The sequence below is a fragment of the Diaporthe batatas genome (assembly GCF_019321695.1).
Source record: "Diaporthe batatas strain CRI 302-4 chromosome Unknown Contig00026, whole genome shotgun sequence".
In the NCBI taxonomy this organism is placed as follows: domain Eukaryota; kingdom Fungi; phylum Ascomycota; class Sordariomycetes; order Diaporthales; family Diaporthaceae; genus Diaporthe; species Diaporthe batatas.
Genome location: NW_025408573.1, coordinates 287079 through 306826, shown reverse-complemented (window position 1 = coordinate 306826; position 19748 = coordinate 287079). Strand labels below are relative to the sequence as shown.

The following is a 19748-nucleotide window of genomic DNA, read 5'->3' as shown; positions in this document are numbered from 1 at the left end:
TCAGATGAGGTTTGTATTCTATGTGCGGCGAAGGGCTTCAAAGCGAGATTTCATCAGCCGCCTCACCACCATGTCCTCGACCAAGCCCACGCTGGAGTCGGTGCGCACAGCCAACGCTTCCCTCGTCTCTAAGCGCTCTCTCGTTGCTGTGTTCCCAGGTGGCACATCTGGGATAGGCGAGTTTACCGTTCGTGCCCTTGCTCGCCATGCTGCAAAGGGTCAGGGTGCCCGCATCTATCTCGTGGGCAGGAATCAGAAGGCTGCAGATGCCATAGCTGCCGACTATGCTGCACACAAGAACGTCCAGATATGCTTTGTGAAAGCGGACGACTTGTCCTTGCTCAAGGACGTCGACAGGTGCTGCGAGGAAATAAAACAACTTGAGGCACAAGAGAGTAAAGACGAGTTTCCACACGTTGATGTTCTGGTCATGTCACACGCAGACTTGTATTTTGGTGGCAAGCGAAGGGGTACGTACAACATTCACCACTTTAGAGTTCTGATACAGGATTCATACTCATCAAATCTTGCCTCAGAAACCAGTGAAGGACTTGATAAATCCTTCTCCCTCCTATATTACTCGCGGATTCGCTTCATCACACAACTCTTACCATTGCTGGAGGCGTCCCCTCTGCCATCCGCTCGTGTCGTCTCTGTATATTCGGCCGGCCTGGAGACAGCCACGAAGGACCGCTACCTGGAAGATTTGTCTTTAAGAAATGCAGAAAACTACAGCTTCGGCGCCGTTCGTAACCACACTACTCATTTGAAGACAATGGCTTTCGAGACCATCGCCGAGCAGCATCCCAAGGTCGGCCTTGTGCACGTCTATCCCAGCCTGGTCATCACTCCCGGCTTTGACAACAACCCCTTGCCCCCACTCATCAAAATCGGGTGGAAGCTCGCAGCTCCTGCAGCGAAACTGTTTTCTGTCAAGCCTGATGAGATTGGGGAACGTGTTCTGGGGTTTACATCGGCGCGGTTTGGGGGGAAGCAGGAGACTGAGACTCTGCAGACGGGTGTTGCAGAGTCGACGAATGGTGAGGTGGGAGGGGGAGCGTACTCATTGAAGTACACTGGTGAGGTCAATGAGATCGGACCTATATATGAGAAATTGAGATCATCTGGGTTCAGGGAGAAAGCCTGGGAGCATACCATCGGCGCCTTCATGGCCACTGAGAAGGGCATGGTCTTTAAGGACTGACTGGACCCCGTTCTCAACCTGAAATGTGGTAATCGCTACACACGCAGCTATCACAATACAGAAATAATTTGACCCAAAATTAGAATCATGGTTGGACCTCACAACAGAGATTCTCTCTCTTTGTCGTGCGACATGGCGGTGACAACGCTCTAAGAGATGGCTGACGCCCCTGCACATGATCAATTTCCCATTATGTCCTCACTCAGCCGATGCTGCGGGACCGTACCCCTTCGGGATGTATACAGATTAAGAACGAAACTACTCATAGTGTCGTCCGCCTCCTTGAGAATATGCTCTTGGCCCAGCTGATGCATTCATGAGCAATGATACTACATGGTCTGGTATATATCCAGCTACTTACAGTCGCTTACCTAGGTACCTGAAAGCGGACTAAGTCTCAGATTATGCCATCGCCGCTTTCCTACTCTCATATCTGCACCTCAACGGCCGACCCCTGGGAGGGGCGGCTATCGAGCGGAAGAATCAAGAGCATGTGCTAATCAAGATCTTGAGTGCATAAGAGGCAAGGAACCTTCCTGCCCCATCAGCCACCTACCTACCCTCGGGTAGGTAGTCTGACAGCACGAGTTGAGAATGACCAGCTGTGATGCCTGGGTAGGCGGTGGTTCAAGCGAGTTTCATTCCCCCTCATTTGAGAGAGATTGCTGCAACTGCTTCCAGGTTTGGAGCACTAGGGAAGTTAGTCTACAAATAAACGAAGACAATCGTCATCCTCTCTGGTTCTGACCCCTATCAACGTTGGCTCTACCAATCACATCCCTGTCGGATCTCCCTTCCACCGGGATGGGGGTTTGTTAGGCAACTCAACTCACCCGAAAGGCCGGACCGAGATTTTGTTCCTGCAGAACATGGTCCAATAATGTGTATCAAGACCAGCTGTTGGTATTGTAGAATGCAGCCTCAGACGCTTGGCAGAGTGCCATCAGGATTCGGGCAGAACACACCCGCAAACTATTACCAATCAAATTACTGTCTGCGCCGGGGACCATCTTCATTTGGCGCTCTTAGCGCGGAGGAACCCAAAAAGCTTGGTTTGCTTAAACTAGATGCGTCTACCTGACTTGGTTGAGCCATGTAGAGGATTTCTTTTCCCGAAATGACACGAAGCACTTGTCAATGGATGGACCAGATTTTGAAAGCCATGCTACTGTAATTTCTTGACTAATTAAGTAGTGAGACCTTATCTGAGAGCCCTATCATTTGAATCACGAGACCCTTGGATATCCGATCCCCCTCTCCTCGCCCTGAGAAATCGAGTTCATCACTCAGAACAAAACGTTAGCGCTCACTGTTGACACTCGCGATGGCTTATTGGACCAAGTACATCGCTGTGTCGTCTCTGGCTTTTCTGCATCTTATTTCAGCTGTGTTGGGTATCCTCATCGTCCATGCTGTTGTGTACTATTCGCGGTATGATCAAGGTACTACTGAGAGCGATTATGTACCATTGTACCTGGGAGTAAGTTTCAGGCCTTTTTCTAGAAGCCGATTGCTTATCTAGATTAATTCATTAACCTTTAAATCTCTTACTGACAAATCTGATTCAGGCATGCTGGACTATTGTTTTAAACGTATTCGAAACAATAAGCTTGTGCTGTATCAGGTCATCCCTCCTCGGTATTGCTCGAGATAACTCGCGGTTTCGCATTTTGTGCCACATTATTGGTATCATCTTATTCATAATAGGTTTCCTCCTGCCTTCATTCAGAGGATACAACTATGAGCAAGGGTCGGGAAAACCTGGAGGGGACCAGCCACCCCCAATTCCACCCCCTTTCACTGGGGTCGCACCCATTATCACTGTGCCTTTCGCAGCGTACGAGTGCCTCCTTTTCTTCTGGCTTGTTTTAGAGGCCATGATTCTCAGAAATGTATTCCTGATATGTCCTTTATAGTGGTCTCCACGCCTTCTTCACAATCATCAATTGTATTAGTTGCTGTCGGGACCGGCGGCGTCCGCCTGCAACGATAACCGAGCACATTACCGTAGTCCCACAAGCCAGTAATCGACAGAAGCACCACCCACACCATCGACCAATGGAACTCGACGAATTAATCAGGTAGAGAAACGGGGCTCACTAGAGCCAATTTGGACCGGTTTTCATCGATGCAATGATCCTAGCTTCAAGTTTACTTCCCCATATATGAGCGGCCGTTCATCCGCCAACAAAGCCTTGGCATTCTAAGCTGCTCTGAGCCAGATGAGGTTATCCATAGAAGAAATATCGAATAACAATATCCTCTCAGAGATCTTCGACTACAATAGGCCTTATCAGGGACTTCAGAAGCTTGTTGACAAGGGTCAGACTTCGGTCACACGTGTCAACAAGAAGCGCTCGCAGAAAAAATGTATTAGCCCTTATTTGAAAGATGATTTCAGCCAAATCGGTGGGTTTCGGTCAAATTGCGGGGCTTAAGCATGAACCACTGTACGAACGCGCCACATGCATTTTGTATGTATGGAGATTACAAACGAAACCACTCAATACCACTCCTCTAAGAAAGATTGATAGCTTGGATGAAACCATTTCAACCAGGAATTCACGTCCCTCCCAGAGCTGATTGCTCTCGGGATTCCCCCAAGCTCGCAAGGAACCGCTCGTGAGCGGCTTGTGCAACTCTTTGACTTGACGCAGCCCCGAATTCAGCGTCAAAGTCCAGCCCACTATTCCTTCGGCTCTCGGCCAAGGCACAGCCACGCAATCCTTCGCTCCATTTCTGAAGTCTCCGCAGATGACTCCACCGAGACTCATCAAAATCGCGATGCATGTAGGTTGGTAATGCAAGCTTGAAGAGCCTTGGGCCACTCCACACTGTCTCGTGAGACGTGGCTTGTGATGGCTGGTAGTCGATCTTTAGCTGTTCCGTGTACCTGCCAACGAGGAGCCATTGTATGACCTTTTTGTGTCGAGAAGCTGCGCGGACTGCACTGCGCTGCGTGCCTTCGTCATTGACATAGCACAGTTGGGCTCCTGCCCGGACCAAGCATCTTGCCGCGTCCAGATTTCCCCAAGCACAAGCAGCCATCAATGGCGACCCGTATCGGCACCCCTCTAACTCCAGCTCTGCGCCCATTGTCATCAGTGCTTTCACCATCCCTGTTGCGTCAAGCGACGCCGCCACGCACAAGGTACTTCCAAAAGCTCGACTTGTCGTGTTTACGGCGTGCATGAAAGCATCACTACGGATAACACGGCCAATCATTTTGACCAAGCAGACGCTTTCTTGGCCGCTGTCATTGGCTAGCTTAAATAGGCAAAACGCTAGTGAGTCCTCAGATGACTGAACCACTAGGCCCGAGTTGAGAGCGAATCCGCTCAACTCATAATCGGGATCAATCAGCGACGCAACGGCTGAATATCCGGCTGGCAATTCCATGCCTTTGAAAGGATCTGCCCCTCGAGATACCAGGAACTGAAATACAGCTGCGGATGGTGCGGATTGCAGAAGTGTATCCGCAGAGCATTGACTAACGCCTTTCAGAGTCTCAGGGTCAGCTTCTGCTAGAGCCTTGATAACTCCTATGTCTCCGTTGCAAACGGCATCTTCCATTGTTTCAATCCGATTGCCGCTTGGTTCAGCGAGACCAGCGCCAGCTTGGAGAAGTTCTTGTACAAGTTCGGCGGGGTGTTTGCTCGAGACTGCCAGTTCCAAAGGCGTCCTCCCACGTGAATCGGCTTTATTGACATCGGCCTCGTTCTCGAGAAGCAATTTCACTGCGGGAACATCACTGTTGCGGATGGCCCAGTGCAGTGGTGAGCCGGGCGGCCACTTTACTTCCCAGAGTGAATTGTCTGACAATGCTTTCTTGTGGTTGAATGAGTTGACAAGGATATTCAGAGCAGTTCGATGCCTCCATTGAACGGTAGCAGCGGGGGCGCATATCAAATCAGCCTCGATCATTCTTCTGGACTCCAGTTAGCGGAAAGAAATTGCGAATTATGTGAGATATCGCCTCATACCGGTACGCATGATCGTTTTTACGGATTTGTTTCAAGGTCACCTCCAATGCTTCCATATTCCTGTCCAAAATGGCGACATGCAATGGACCCAGTATGCTTTCGTGCCAGCTCACACCCTGACTTAAGGCGAGGCTCATGACGGCAGACAGAGTCTGAGGTGACCGGAAGTAGTATGTGGCGAGAGAGGCGATACATCGCAGTTCTGGATGTAGTCCGCTAATGACCGGATTACTCACCTCGACTGCTGATGAGACTAACCAGTCAACAATGGCTGTTTGACCCTGGATCACGGCACGCACTAGCGGCGTGAATTCATGCGTGAGGAGCTTCGCGTCGATTGATTCGCCGCTCTTGGCCATTTCTTTACACCGGCTGAGGTCACCGTCTATGATTGCTTGTTCAAAAGAGAATCGAGACATGGCCTTTGAATTCCTGGAACCCTCCACAGTCTCCGTTTCTTCTGACAGAAGACGTGCAAGTGAGAGACCGGAGATGCTGGATGGTGGTGCGGAGCCTGATTTCAACAAAACTTTGACGGTTGCAATATCCTCGCGCCGTGCTGCGATATCTATTGGAAGACGGCCGTCTGAGTCCCTTGCATTGATATTGGCCTTTGCAGCAACGAGGAACTCGACGACTTCAAGGTGCCCCCATAAACATGCCACATGCAGCGGCGCTATGGCTGGGATCCCTGTCATTGCATTGACTTCGAGCGGCAAGTTGTGCTGAGCCATAAAACGTAGAAAGTTCGTCCTTCCCCTGTCAGCTGCTAGATGGGCGGCAGTGACATTTTGTTTAATGTGTGCGGTGTTTCGTCTGTGGATGTGAACCAGAGGAAAGTCACAGGTGCCTCGCCAGTATGACGACGGCACATGTGCTCGATCCAGAGATCGGAGATACCGAAGATCGCCGGTGAGTGCTGCAGCATGGAGTATCGTCCACCCATCACGCCCTCGATGGAGAGCATTGGCGCCCTCCGAGACGAGGAGTGCGACGATGTCTTGGCGCTCGGTACGGGACGCCAAGGTTAGAGCCGTGTCTTCGTTCGGATCATCAACCTTTGCGTCGATGTCTGCATCCAGCTGGAGTAGCCGTTGGATCTTGTCCAAGTACCCCGGGGCGGTCCCAGAGACCGCCAAATGCAACAGTGTCTTGCCTTCCGTTCCAGCGCTGTTGATCTGAGACTTATCTGCATGCTTGATTACCAACTTGAAAGTCGGGAGGTCTGCGCTATAGCATGCTTGCTCAATAGGTGACAAGCCATTGCAAGCTGCATGGACACTAACACCATAATGCAGAAGCTGCTCCACGAGGTCAGTGTTGGATTGTTGTACCGCAAGAGATAGCACCTTTTCCGATGCTGCATCATTGGCGAGGTCCTCCGAAAGAGTGCTTCTCTTGATGACGCGGTGGACGGACGGGGCGATCCACGAGCATGTGAGGTCTCTGCCGCGGTCCAGAAGTGATCTAAACAACTTGCTGCAGCTTGAGAGATTCATGTTCCGTTCGTATGAGTCCAGTGCCCCGGTTTCAATTAAAATTTCAAATATCATGGTGACGAGATTCTTTCGACACGTGCTGTTGTTCTGATGAATGCATGATCTGGTCAGGTTAACCACGACTTTGTCGCAAAAGGTGCTCCAGAACTCAACCGAGGAATTCTGCTTGTCCACTGTGGCAACCGATGGCAAGAGCTGCCGGATGATTTGACGAAGGTCAGCCTTCTCGGGATATCTGGTTGGATCCTTGAACTCGGGGCTATTCGCATCGAGGAGATAATTTGTAAGTGCTTCGGATTTGCCTTTGTCGTCGGTGGGCCAGGTGGTTAGAAGATAGCTCAAAAGCTTGGGCGAGCATGCCATGTTGATATTTTTGAGTGGCTTGGAGAGTTGAAGTGCTTCATTTGATCCTGCTTGTTTCATTTGTTCATACAGCCGTGTAAAGAGTGTAGCCGATCCGATTGAAATAGCCTCGTCTAGAAGTGATTTATCGCTTTGGAACACTTCAAACCCGACATGGCAGTGGTCCAACAACAGAAGCGCCGACTCAATTTCTGATTCGAGGATAGCAGCAGCTAGAGGAGTTCTTCCTTGCTTTGAAGTTGTGCAGAGGGTATTGGCCGTGTTGGAGCCCAGCTCAATCAAGGCGTTCAGGACTGGGATATTGCCATTTGCTGCGGCGGTGTGCCAACATGTCTTCCCATTCATATTTTTGACCAAGTCAGACACCCCAGCTCGGAGAAGAAACACAGCGTTGGCTGCATCAACTCTATTGAACCGTGCACATTGATGCAGGCCGGTCCATCCGTCAGCCTCATGGACAAGTTTGGGATCGCAGTTGGCTTCTAAAAGCAGCTGCAGCAGCCTGGGGTTTCCCACTCGAATTGCAAAATGGAGAATTGGTTCTGGCCAAATATCCGGGCCCTTCCCAGATATACAAATATCTGGACGGAATCTGGGATCTTGCACAATTGACTTCAGATTGTCTGCCAAGTGCTGTTCCAGCGAGATTCGAATCGCATCGTCGAAATCCTCATCGGATAGGATTTGGGAATTGGTTGGAGATTTTCCTTCATGGAGCCTCTCCTTCATCCGATTTGTCTCAATAACAGATGCAAGACGAGCCCACATTGGAGGGACACCTGGAGTAGCCCCCAATTGATAAATTGCATCGACAACAGATGTATGCAGGTACTTTTCGATAATCAAAATCTTGAAATCGTCAATACAATCCTCGTATATCACAGTTGATGGAGTGACGAGAGGCTTAATCCAATCTGAACACGAGTGATTGTGTATTCCCATCTGGAAAACACTCCAACCTCCCAACCGAGCGGAAGTGTCGGCACTGTGTCGAACAAAGATTTCCAAACACTCCCTATACTGTGTGCATGTCGCTGGTTTGAGGCGGGTCCCATGATATGAGCGAAATTGAAAATGGCCGTGATCGTTGGGGTGATAGATTCCAATGCCAGTCATAAGGCCATGCAAAGGTGTTCCAATTCGACACCATTTGTTAATGTCGAAGTTTCGGGTCTCAACGAGATATTTACAGATTGATGGAAGCGCAAGGGTGGCGGCAACGTGCAGTGTTGAAAACTCAGGCGCGAAGAGGAGTCCAACAATCTCGGGAAAGAGGGCTCCACGGGACTCAATTTTCCAGAGCCAAATAGCTTGAAGGACCCAGGAATGGAAAAATGTCGTCTTATCAGGGTCAAATAGCTTCATAGCGTATTGCATCATGGTCTCATCGTTGACTAGAGATGCGAGCTCGTTGCCCATGGCTGCATCAATGTTCCCACCGTCAGTGTTCCAGAAGAAGATGTATCTTGCAGCGGCAGGGTAAAATGGATGTTTTTGGTTTCTTTGCTCCATCCGCTCGATCTCGGAGACGGCGATCATTGGGGCCTGATCGAAAACTGGGAAGGTTAAGAACCTCAACGATGTCTCAAGCAGCTCTTGGATTGCTTCGCCCTCGGAGAATCGAAAAGCGCCCCTTTTCGACCGTGGCTCGATACTTCGCAGGTACTCCTTGACTGTGAAATGGGCCAGCTGAAAATGTGGGATTTTGAAAGACTGGCCAGAAAGACGGATAAGGCTGCTGCAACTGCGTGAGACCCACTCTGTATCCACGAATTGCTCCGGATCGGCCTCGTCCTGGTCGACCGGAATTGAAATGGCTTCGCAAAGCGCCCGAGAATTGAGTGAGTAGGAGCCCAAGCCGATCCAATGCAAAGCCTTCCGACATAGGTCTTGACTTTGTTCATCTCCTTGCATGATTCGATCCAGAATTCTATCATACGTCTCGAAAAGTGTGGGCGGAAGCTCAGACAAAGCTCTTCGCCGTCGTCCATCGCTCGGAAGACCGTCAATATAGTCCAGTTGGCAAGCGACCCACCGGAACCTGGAAAGTTAGCACCAGCTGACTACCGAGGTCTCTGAATTCAGGGGTAGGGCGATAAAACTGACATTCCATTGGCACCTTGGATCAGTGTACGCAGAATATGCTTGTGAAGCTCAGCATTCCTCACAGCCAAGCTCGCTAACCTCTTGCGAGTCTCCATTTGCGCAAGGACATATAGCTCAAGGTCCTCCGTATGAGCGGCTATCTCGATGCGAAGACTGTCGGAAAGCTCATCCGCTATGTCGGGCTCATATCGGCTGAAAAGAGCCATGGTAACTTGATCGCCGTTCGCCAGCTCCTTGAGTGCATGGATCACCTCGACGGCTTTGGAGCCGCACTCGTCAAGGCCATCAACAGCAACGTAGGCGCTATCATACTGATTGATCATGGCTTGAATGACTTTGATCATGCCCTTCCTCTCCGGCGGCTTGGCCATCCCGTTCTGGGGATGGAGTTCTTCGTAATAGGCTTCGAGCAACTCAAATGCTGCATCGGCCTGTTTCGCAATTTGCACAGCTAGAGCACCAAGAACGTTGATAGGTTCCTGGCTTTCCGCGGACTTATAATCACAGAAGAAGAATGCCACCGCTGTAGAAGTGGACTGCTTCTGTAGTATCTCTTCGATCACAGTGCCGCAAAGCATGGTCTTTCCCGCGCCTAGTCAAGGATTCTAATCAGCAAGGGACAGCCTTTGGAAAGCACGGTGCAGCTTACCTGGTATGCCGCTCAACCATATCTGAGATCCTGGCGAGTTCAACCAATCTTGAAAGCTCTCATTTCTTTCAGTCAGCCATTTCCCTGTGTTCGGTTGTCGGCGACTTCGGCAATCCTGCAGGTAGTCCTCGGGATTGACCTTTATGAAAAACCGTACAATCTCCTCTCGCTTCTTTGTTAACTCTGTGCGCAAGTCGATGTTCTGTTTCCTATCAAACATTTGGTTGAGATGCAGAACCGACTTCGCTGTACTCTCAGTGTTGGCCAAGCACTGAAGCAACTGGGACATTGTGTCAGCTGAGAGTGCCAGCTGCAGAACATTCTGATGTTGGCTCAATTCTGCGACCAGCTCATTCGTTTCTTGGGATGAGAAGGGCCATTTGAGACTTCGTGTGATGAGTTTCCTGTTTCCTCCGGTCTCAATGTCCCACTCAGCTTTCTCAAGCTTTCGCTTGATCTTGTGGAGTGTGCTGTGGCAAGACTCTATGTAGGTATTCCTGAAGTCTGTGCCGGACACACCGAAATCGTCGAAGAGGGGCGCGGATGCCAATAACGACAGACTCTGAAGCACGCCCGAGAGGTTTCTTATCTGAGTTGCTAGAGCGTTGATCTTGGATTTGGCGTCTTTGGCCTCCCGGCAGAACTTTGATGTGGCGGAGTACACAGAAGCCGATAGCTGGACTAAGGCAACGATACTACTAGCGAGTCCAAGAGCTTCCGCCATCTTGAGACGTGCATCTAATGCAACAAGCTATTGTTAGGTGAGGTCTTGGCCTGGGGTAACAGTGGATCGCCATTCATAAAAATAAGGGCAATGCTCGAGCAAGCTACCTGATTTATGTAGAAAGCTGAAGGTTGCAACCCCTCACGGGACCTGCCTAGGGTAGGGGCCGTCTGGATCTGGACCAGTTGTGTGACCATTTTTTCGTGGAGCTGACTGGCCAGATACATAAGTACCTAGGCAAGATAAGAACACGCAATGCTGGTGCGGTCTGCATGAAAGTAAGCACGCGCATTCCAAGCCTGTGAACATCTGGAACTAGGCAGCCAGGCAGCTGCCAGGCAGACTGAGCAACGCCGCCGCTAATGCAGCCAGGGATTTGCATGTGTAAAAATTGTAGAGGATTGACATCAAGCTTCCAATGCAACGACTCCGCGCAGCAAAATCCAAAGTTTGAGTGGTGGAATGATTCAAAAATGTGCATTCTATGTGAAATTTATACCCGATTATTTCAACCCCGAGCAGTAGTAAACCACATTTCCGCTGGCTTAGTGCCACCATTCCTCAAATATGCACACTATTACGGGCAATCTCGAAATCGGCCGGCGCATTCAACCGATCATAATTGCCAAAAGGGTTCCCAGTCGGGTCTTGAATAGTCTCCACGTCAGTCGCCGGGAAGAACTTGATTCCTGTGTATACGCAATGCGTCGACGGCGCGCCGCAGCTGGTGTCCTCCGGATTGCCCTGCCAGATCTGCAGGTTGAACCCGGGCTCCTCCGTATCCGCCGCCGAGCCGAAGGCGAACGAGTAGATGGGGTTGTCGCAGTCCGTGATGGGGACATAGCTAATGTCCGGCGTGGTGTCCATCAGGGCGACGCAGTAGGCCGAGGTGTTGCCGTCGGTAATGTCGAACCGGTACGTGGTGATGACGCTGAAGCGGTTGCTGGAGGCGAAGAAGTTGGTGATGCTCCAGGGTGTTTGCTCGGTCTGGCGGGGAATGGAGGCCGCTGAGGCGGTGGCTATGAAGCCGGCAAAAAGGGAGGTCAGGAGCATGTTGAAACTTTTTTGTTGTGGCGAGCACTTGAACTGTACTAGTATGCTGTGGAGTGAGGAAGAGAGGACGGACTTGTGTGTTGAATATTGGTTGAGCTTGAATCAACTGGCGGAGTGGCACCTCTTTTATATCGCGACGTCTAGTGAATTTGATCCCAGGTGTAGGACTCCATCCATAGGCGCAACTGATACAATATAGATATTAACTAAGGTATGACTGCTGTCAGCCGTGAGCACTAGGCAGGTACGGGCTTCCCACGGCTCGTATTCAAGAATACGGCTGTCGATGCAACCTCGGTACGGAGGCAGGTAAGCTGTCAGACGTGCCATGGCCGATGTTCCTAGGTATCCAGCAAATTCTCGTGCGACAAGTAACGTAAAAATTCTGGCTATGAAACTACTCGAAACAATTGGCGTGGTGACCGAGGCGCAGCCAGCAACGTTCCATCTAAGCTGCAATGCACATAAAATCCCTGCAACCGCTCCGATATTTCTTTGATAGACTAGCACTTATTAGCTAATTTTGCCTCACGGGGTGTGGTCTCCTGTCGGATCAGTGGGCACTCGATCTTTCAAGATCATGTACGAATTGTTTCTCGTCATGTGATATTCGGCCTCTGCGACTCTGTGGGCTGTAATTATCTTCGACGAGCTCATCGTGGCCCAACAGCGACATAGGGCTGAGCAAGCTCGTTCAAAAGGTTGGTTTCGGCGCTCTCTGCCTTCATAGTCAAGTACTCCTTTATGCCCGCAACATTGTAACATTGTAGATGATTTTGTGTCGAAAAGTAACTGCTCTTCCATGAGCAGAGCAAGATGGATTCTGTCAGTTGCAATCGATCTCAGTCAGAGCGAGCGAGGTTGTGACGAACAAATAATGACAAGTATTGTAGTATAATTAACAGATCTAGCACTGTATGAAGGCGCCATGTACCTACGTATGTTGTCAGACGTCGACGCAATAGCAGCGAAACCAGACAAGGTACGAAATACAAGGACCAAGGGTAGCGGTGGCTCCCAACACTTTCAGTGCGTAGAGAAGGCAGAGTGTCACCGGCGCCAGATCCGATGGTGGTCTCTGGATAGGTGTGCTAGCATTTGAAGAACTGGCAACCGCGGTGCACTGGGCACTGTACCCCTGGCGTCCTCGCGTATCTGAAATCCACGCAGACGGCCGTGAAAGCACGGTACTTGCTGTTCCACATCAGCTCCTTCCAGGGAGTGACGAGATCCACGTGTTCCAATATGTTCAGATGTAGCTCCGGTGGGGGTGACAAGAGGGAAGAGCATAGTGGCGGCGGAGTATGACTGGCAGGCAGGCATGACACAGAAGCCTGGCCACGAGTATGAAATTTGCCAAAGGTCTTGAAAGTTGCATCTCACGCCAGGCAGTTCATAATAGGCATCGAGATGTGGCAGAGTCGAACATGGCAGCCCTCATTGAGCAAGGACAAGAGGGCCGGTGGTGATAGTGCAGCGTGGCGATGTCGACGTCCCCGTCGAAAATGTCGCACGCGACGCTCAGGTCGAGGATGGCAGGGGAAATTCCTGTTAAAAGATGCTCAACGGTCCGCCCTCATTCGGTCAAGAGTTTCAAATCCCACTCGTCGCCAAGTCGAATCGTGACATGGCGTCTCAGCCCCAAACGACGAGACTGATTTGTACTGTCCATAACTTTGGGTGCAAACCTGTGACGGCCGATGATGTAGCTATCCGCTAATTGTGGGCGTGAAATCGGGAAAGAGTAACAAGATGCCTCGCTGAGTACCGCTTTCAGATGTGTGAGGCTCGAAGGCGCAAGTGGTGTTCCAACATTGATTTTCTGAAAGGCCCGACCGAGTGACAGATCTTCTACGTAGCGAATGATGAATCTACAGGTACCTAGGCAACTACTTGTAGCAGCCTCCACACCTCGCTGTGTAAATTGCGGCATGATAGAAGCAGACCATGGAAGTCACAGAGCTCTGGTCATTTGAGACCATGTAAATGGGACGTATGACGGAGGCTTGCTGGGTCCTGAGTGCTTACCATCGTATGAAGGCGCCCTGTATGTCCTCGGACGTGTGCGGAATAGAAGCGAAACCACATATCTACTACGAGTAGGGGTCAGACTGACCTACGAATAAATACGCTGACGGATAGATGACGGCAAGACTAGAGGGGATGAAGGGCTCTGCTCCCGGGCGACCTGGATCAAATCAATTGTTTTCATGGTACATTGTAGGGCGAGATTGTCTTTGTTCTGAGTTGTTTGGACTTGTACGGGATACTATGTTTTATTGACCAGGCTACCTAGGTATCCAAGGTTGGAGTTCGTGTCAGCGTTTGACATGAAGCACACCGCGAGTGCTTACCCTAACCTCGTACACAGGCACCACCAGGCTTTCATGGCCCCCACATCAAACCCGCCCCTTGCCCCTCCACCCCCGGAGAGAACATTGAAGGTACGATGTGAATCCTACAGAATCACTAGAAGTCTCCCTGGACCGATTCTATATTACATGTTTCACACACAATGTTGAGCCAGTCATACCGAGTACGCGCCACGTAGATGGACATAAACTTCAGACAAGACAAAAGCGTCGATTAAGGATACCCTATGGTATTCACTATCATATTGCAAGCACAACATTGAATATCCGTCTAGTACAGATTCGATACAATGTTCCCAGATTCTCATCATGCAGCTTCGACTGGATAATTATTTTAGACCCCACCTGGACTTTGCCTTCTTCGGAGGGTCGGCCTGTTGTGGCTCAGGCTGCCTCGGAGGCGTCGGCATCTGCACAATAACCTGACCGGCAGCTGGATGTGGGGGAGCCTGTGAATGATTTGCAAAGGTCGCTGATTTCGCCTGCCCCGGTCTGAGTGGACTACAATTTATCAGGTCAGTGATTCAAATTCGCACGCAAGTAGAATCAGACAAAATGGCGAGGATCTACTTACATTGGCCTGGACATAGGTGGAAGAGGAGTTGGTGCGGGAGACCTCTGGGCTGTCGGAGCTGGCCTTGAACTGGTCTTGTCTGTCTCCCAAGTCTTTGACTTGGGCATTCCGTAGGTGACCGCAACATATTGCGGAGCGTAAGGTTCTTCGGGGTCAGGGCTTTGCAGAAGCGTGACGTACAACTCCCATTCAGCGCATGAAGTAGGACCGGCCACGCTTCTCTCTTTGCGTGTCGTCGCGTTCTCAATATCTGCCGCATACGCTGTCTTTCCTATCTGGAAACGCAGATGGTCCAAGAGGCAGGCAGTCATGAACCGGCCTGTTGTCCTGAAGGCGGCGTTGTGTCCCTTTATGACCTCGGGTTCATCCAACGTCGTGCTGATAGCACCGCTCCACGCCTTTCCCGCCGCACGTCGCTCCCTCTTCACGTCTTCTGAGTATGCCTGTAGGAGCTGAACACGACCGCTGAATTCCTCAGACAAAGACTGTCTGATTCGTCTCATATGGAGGATTCGCAAGTGCTTGCCATAGTCGTCCAACCCCTTCAATGAGCCGTAGGATGGTGACGTGGACGTGACCAGGTACCGAGAGTTTCTCTCATGCAGCATGATGCAAAAGGCCAGACCGATATAGTCTCCGGTTTCGTTCCGAACCACATTGTTGGTTGTGAGCAGGCGTCCCTCCATATGGCGTAGAAGCCTATGAAGTGGCTGAATGGTCCCCCATGCGTCGTTACCAGCCTCCGACGGAGCAGATACTTTGAGGTCGCTGAAGCATTGGGCCACACTCTGGAGCAACACTGTCAGAGGGCATAGGCAGCTGTAGGCGTTCTCCCGAATCTTCTCCGGTATCCGATCACCTGGAGCTGCTAGCTGTCCACGCGGGGGGACTCCAGGGAACTGACTGAACAATCTCGAACGCAGCAGACGATAGATGGTCCTAATATCCTGAACTAGGTTGTCGATGATCTGTAAGTTGAAATTGGTGACGCGATCCAAACTCGAAAATGTGTCTGCTATCTTCTGTGCAGCTTGCAGGACAGCGATTACGTTATGTTCCGCCACTTGGATCTGGTCCTGCAGGGCCCTGATGTTCTCTGGTGTTTCTGATTGTATATTAATATCGAGGAGCTTCTCATGGTTGAAAGGTGGGAGCTGTTTTGGAGGCATCTCAAATATTGCAGTAAGACGAGGCCGGGCAAGTGAAATAAGACAATGTTTGATCAGGTTTCAATGAGTAGTAGTCAAGAGACTGGAATATCCAAGGACGTCAGATAACTGTTGATCACAGTCTGACGGCGTTCGAAGTGTGAAAGCGTGGCTAGGTCTTCAAGTATCGGATCACACTCGTCGGGTTACAAATTCATTTTCAATGGCACTGAGTTTTCACCGGAAGGTACCTTAAGTAGGTATTAAAGCTCCAATGTTCCCAATGGGCATCATGCCTGCAGTCAAGTTGACTGTGAGGAGACGTGGGGTCGACAATTGCTTCACCAGTAGGCTCCCGGGCCAGGCGCGTTGCTCATGCCCTCTAGCCTTCGCCCCCTGACTGTTGGTCCGGTTGAGCATCGCCAATTGGCTGGTTGAATCCTTCAGGATTCTTGCTACGGCCGAACGAGGCCTGATGGGACAGTCTCAGACAGGCCGTGGCCATATATCACGACCCTGCATGGGTATATCAGGCCACCCGGGCGTTTCGTTGGCATCCATTGAGCGGTAAACCAGTATCCACTGCTGTTTTTGAGTCCTCGGCGGTTGTACTGTGTGGTTTGAAGGGGACCGGTATGCCGGGTAAACTGGCGCCTGTTGCAAGCGAGATCCATTTTTGTGGGTGGTTCTGCCCCAGGTGGGCGGCTAATCAGCGCGCTTAAAAATGGTTGCTATTAATAAGTACCTAGGTACCTGGCGAATCAAGGCTGCCACCAGGCAGTGCGCAACTACCCCGCTATCTCTACTGGCTTCCAGCCCCAGAGACCTTTTACAGTCACTCCAGACCTCTCACAGTCACTCCAGACCGTTCGCAGTCACTGCGGACACTTCACAGTCACCCCAGACCTTTTGCATTCACCCCAAGGCCTGATCAACCTCAAACTCATTTGCTTCCTCCTGATACTTTAACAACCTTTCTGATATTTGCGAAAACCCTCACATTTGATTTCACCCAAAAAGACAATGGACCCGCCACCAGTGTCGTCGAGCTCGCCACAAGCCTCTGTGCCGGATGGTGAGTCGGGCTCTTTGCTCCTTTCCTTGCTCCCCCGTTTGCGATCGAGCCATGTCCATGGCCACTGATCAAAATCATCTAGCTGCCATGGAGGCCGAGTCGGAGCCTGCTCATCACGGAGTCACGTCTCGATACATGGCCGCACTGTGGAAGGACAAGCCAATGCCACCTCTAGAAGTGTTGGACGTGTCCGAATCCGACGATGAATGCGAATCTGATGACGGTCATGAATCATATCAAGAGGAGCATGGCGATCATCTCGACGAGGTTGTATACTTCAGTCCGTGGAAGAACTGGCCGGACTCAGGACGCGGATGGCCCCATGATACCGTGCGAATTCTAGACATGAGCGAAGCAAGCGACAAGCTGCTGGAAGATCCTGACAGTCGGCGCTGGCTCCGAAAACTCTCTCAGCTTGAACACAAGAACCTACCATCGCTGAAAGTCCGCACAGAAGGCAGGCCGAAGATACCACTCTTCAGGGATGAGACGACCGGAGACGAATATCAACTTTATCTCGAACTAGGGTTACGGGCCGGCATGGCCGTAATCGAGTGCCCAACAAATCTGGTTCCCGAACCTGAAAACCCGATGCGCTTGATACCCAGAGCAGATCCTCTTTATCAAGTTCGATACCGACTGCCACCAGCTGATGCCTCGTGCCATGGACCAATTTCCAATCCTGAGTTCATCATACCGCTGGGACAACTCGCAGTGCGGACATCATCAAGAGAACCATGGAAGACCTTGTGTTCAACAAAAGGATACCCTCCTCCTACTGAGTTCACTGACTACATGGTAGTGGTAGATGCCGGACACAAAGACCTTCCCGTCTGGATCATCGCCTCACAGTCCATTTTGAAGTACCGCATGGAATCTAGGGGCAGGGACTATCCGCAGCTACCCGTTTTCAGGGGGGCGATGGGGAACGACGAATATGGCTTTGATACTGCGTGTATTTTGAGGTCCATTCGCGACCTGCCGCGGCGTGACTTCGATCAGGCGTATGAGCTGGTGCGCAACACCCGATCTGTCATGGACCCCCGGATAATGAAAATAGCGGCGGAAAAGATGGCGGAACTCTCTGGGACCGAGCTCCGCGATGACTGGGACGCTTTCCCGCCGAGAGAGATTGTTACGGCCGAAGATATGGAGGGCGAGGTCAAGCATTAAGGAATCCACTCAGCACGGGCTATACGAACAAGAGCTTTGGAACTGGAAATTGTGAAGGCTGTCTGGTTGCTCGCGGACTTGGGGGTTGATACGCGGAGTTGCTGGCCTTCATGCCTTTGGCGATCCATCATAGAACTCGGAAGATCCTTTAAAGATGCCTCTGTGTCTTCCGACTGTCGCTTTGAATTAGCACCACACAATCGCAGACTTTTGAACCTTTGGCATGGTTGGCTTGATTTATGCAGTTGAGACATGGTGCTGAACTTAGGAGGGAATGTGGTCGTGGACCAGCCACCTGACAACTTGTAATCTCAGGAGTCTTCCTCGGTTCACTCCAAGCGTAAGGCACCGTCCGTCGTAAACCCGAGCTCGCCCTGGAAAGCCCCTGTGCACATGACACTCATGCGATCCCAGATTGACCCCGTCACACTTGCAACTGTTGGCAATTCTCATGATGTTTAACCAGAGACATCAGCTTCACATAACATGTATGCATCAATTTTCTTCTAGCGTCTATCCAGTACAATACCAGACGGCCCAGGCCTAAAAACAACGATATGCGTTTTTAATTACCACTTCTTCATATCATCGAGCCGCGTATTGGTGTCACCGTGGCCCAAACCCTGTCCACCAGCACAACCATCTCCTGGGGAAGCGGACCTTTGCTGATATGTGCCACCGTATCACCCACTTGCTCCAGCTTACTCGCGCCCAGAACAATAGCGTCACCGTCGCCGAGCGCGGAGTGGTGCGACGTCCAACGGCTCGCAACCTCGACGGGCTGCAGATCGTGGGCGCTACAGCCGTCCACGAACTCCTTCATCGCAGCCGCCACCTCGGGATGTGCAAGATTCGCATTCTTAGCAAAGCGGCCCGTAGGCCTCCCCTCAGCGTCAACATGCCCGCCCGTCAGGAATCCCGACGCGAGCGCATGCGAGGCCAGGAACGACATGCCGTGGGCCCGCAGCACGGGCAGCACGCGCGCCTCGGCGCCGCGCGTGAGCATGTTGTACGTGCCCTGGTACCACGTCGGCTTCGCCCAGCCCTTCTCCGCGCACAGGGCGATGATCCGCTCCAGCGCCTCGGGCGGGTGGTTCGCGACGCCCCACTCCCTCGCGAGGCCCCGCGAGACCTGGTCCTGGAAGCCCCGGACCTGCTCCTCGAGCGGCGTGGCCGGGTCGGGGCGGTGGGCGAACAGCACGTTCACGTGTGGCCGCTGCAGCCGCGAGAGGCTGCCGCCCACTGACTTTTGCATCGCCGCCTGCGTGAGATCACCGCTGCCGTCGCCGACCTCGGTGTAGACCTTCGTGTCCACCACGAACGCGCCGCTCGTGTCTGCCTCGCCGATGAGCTGCTCCGACCTGCCTGGGTTGAAGGGCGGGTAGCGAGCCGCCGTGTCGAGGCGGTTGATGCCGAGCTGTTTGAGCGTGCTCAGCAGGTCCGTGACGGCGTCCTTGTCCTGGAACTCGGTCCCGTCCATGCCGAGGACGCCTGTCCCGAAGATGAGCTGAGGTGCCATTGTTTGCGTGTTGTTCTGGGCTGTCTGACGTGCTGAACTGATACGCCTTGTTGTCACGGCGTGCTGGAGAAGGTGACCCCTCACGATGCTACAGGCCTTCACGCGCCAAGGATTCATCTGATGGTAAGTTGGTCGGTCCAACAGTTACGCGTCCCCACAGATCCAACGTCTGGGTGGGTGGATGTTGGCTGGCGTGTTACTAATTGCGCTAAGCCTAATCTTACCTCTAGTGGCAATATTAATATCCTACTCGTCTCCACCCGGACGGAGTTGTAAATGTGTCGTAGGCAGAGCAATAAAGATGAC

At 51.6% G+C, this 19748-nt stretch overlaps 6 protein-coding genes across 6 annotated transcripts; 2 read left to right on the top strand and 4 right to left on the bottom strand.

Annotated features, from left to right (window-relative positions):
- Positions 1 to 70: 70 nt before the first annotated feature.
- Positions 71 to 1204, top strand: KVR01_013334 (uncharacterized protein; the record flags this gene model as incomplete). The annotated part of the gene is made up of 2 exons (XM_044790596.1): positions 71 to 470; positions 537 to 1204. The coding sequence occupies 2 exons, from the start codon at positions 71 to 73 to the stop codon at positions 1202 to 1204; spliced, it is 1068 nt and encodes a 355-aa protein (XP_044637596.1).
- A 2453-nt stretch (positions 1205 to 3657) lies between these two features.
- On the bottom strand, positions 3658 to 10609 carry KVR01_013363 (uncharacterized protein). Its single transcript, XM_044784521.1, has 4 exons — positions 9805 to 10609; positions 9156 to 9747; positions 5188 to 9090; positions 3658 to 5132 (listed from the first exon to the last, which is right to left on the bottom strand). The coding sequence occupies exons 1-4, from the start codon at positions 10526 to 10528 to the stop codon at positions 3767 to 3769; spliced, it is 6585 nt and encodes a 2194-aa protein (XP_044637625.1). The 5' UTR covers positions 10529 to 10609; the 3' UTR covers positions 3658 to 3766.
- Positions 10610 to 10834: 225 nt separating this feature from the next.
- On the bottom strand, positions 10835 to 11733 carry KVR01_013405 (uncharacterized protein). The gene has a single exon (XM_044787028.1). It carries the CDS (start codon positions 11579 to 11581, stop codon positions 11090 to 11092), a length of 492 nt encoding a protein of 163 aa, XP_044637667.1. The 5' UTR covers positions 11582 to 11733; the 3' UTR covers positions 10835 to 11089.
- Positions 11734 to 14144: 2411 nt separating this feature from the next.
- On the bottom strand, positions 14145 to 15908 carry KVR01_013360 (uncharacterized protein). Its single transcript, XM_044787183.1, has 2 exons — positions 14528 to 15908; positions 14145 to 14454 (listed from the first exon to the last, which is right to left on the bottom strand). Exons 1-2 carry the CDS (start codon positions 15694 to 15696, stop codon positions 14283 to 14285), a joined length of 1341 nt encoding a protein of 446 aa, XP_044637622.1. The 5' UTR covers positions 15697 to 15908; the 3' UTR covers positions 14145 to 14282.
- A 572-nt stretch (positions 15909 to 16480) lies between these two features.
- Positions 16481 to 18145, top strand: KVR01_013346 (uncharacterized protein). The gene is made up of 2 exons (XM_044788762.1): positions 16481 to 16750; positions 16833 to 18145. The coding sequence occupies exons 1-2, from the start codon at positions 16699 to 16701 to the stop codon at positions 17921 to 17923; spliced, it is 1143 nt and encodes a 380-aa protein (XP_044637608.1). The 5' UTR covers positions 16481 to 16698; the 3' UTR covers positions 17924 to 18145.
- A 253-nt stretch (positions 18146 to 18398) lies between these two features.
- KVR01_013331 (uncharacterized protein) lies at positions 18399 to 19560 on the bottom strand. The gene has a single exon (XM_044783111.1). It carries the CDS (start codon positions 19557 to 19559, stop codon positions 18504 to 18506), a length of 1056 nt encoding a protein of 351 aa, XP_044637593.1. The 5' UTR covers position 19560; the 3' UTR covers positions 18399 to 18503.
- Positions 19561 to 19748: the final 188 nt, after the last annotated feature.

Excerpts from the sequence above, each read along its gene's own strand:
- KVR01_013363 (XM_044784521.1), bottom strand. The coding sequence starts at position 10,528 with ATGGCGGAAGCTCTTGGACTCGCTAGTAGTATCGTTGCCTTAGTCCAG. Across the intron at positions 9,091-9,155 it reads ATCCAAGGTGCCAATGGAAT|GTTCCGGTGGGTCGCTTGCC; the intron begins GTCAGTTTTATC and ends CTAACTTTCCAG. Across the intron at positions 5,133-5,187 it reads AAAAACGATCATGCGTACCG|AAGAATGATCGAGGCTGATT; the intron begins GTATGAGGCGAT and ends ACTGGAGTCCAG.
- KVR01_013331 (XM_044783111.1), bottom strand. The coding sequence starts at position 19,559 with ATGAATCCTTGGCGCGTGAAGGCCTGTAGCATCGTGAGGGGTCACCTT.
- KVR01_013405 (XM_044787028.1), bottom strand. The coding sequence starts at position 11,581 with ATGCTCCTGACCTCCCTTTTTGCCGGCTTCATAGCCACCGCCTCAGCG.
- KVR01_013360 (XM_044787183.1), bottom strand. The coding sequence starts at position 15,696 with ATGCCTCCAAAACAGCTCCCACCTTTCAACCATGAGAAGCTCCTCGAT. Across the intron at positions 14,455-14,527 it reads CCACCTATGTCCAGGCCAAT|TCCACTCAGACCGGGGCAGG; the intron begins GTAAGTAGATCC and ends GATAAATTGTAG.
- KVR01_013346 (XM_044788762.1), top strand. The coding sequence starts at position 16,699 with ATGGACCCGCCACCAGTGTCGTCGAGCTCGCCACAAGCCTCTGTGCCG. Across the intron at positions 16,751-16,832 it reads ACAAGCCTCTGTGCCGGATG|CTGCCATGGAGGCCGAGTCG; the intron begins GTGAGTCGGGCT and ends AAAATCATCTAG.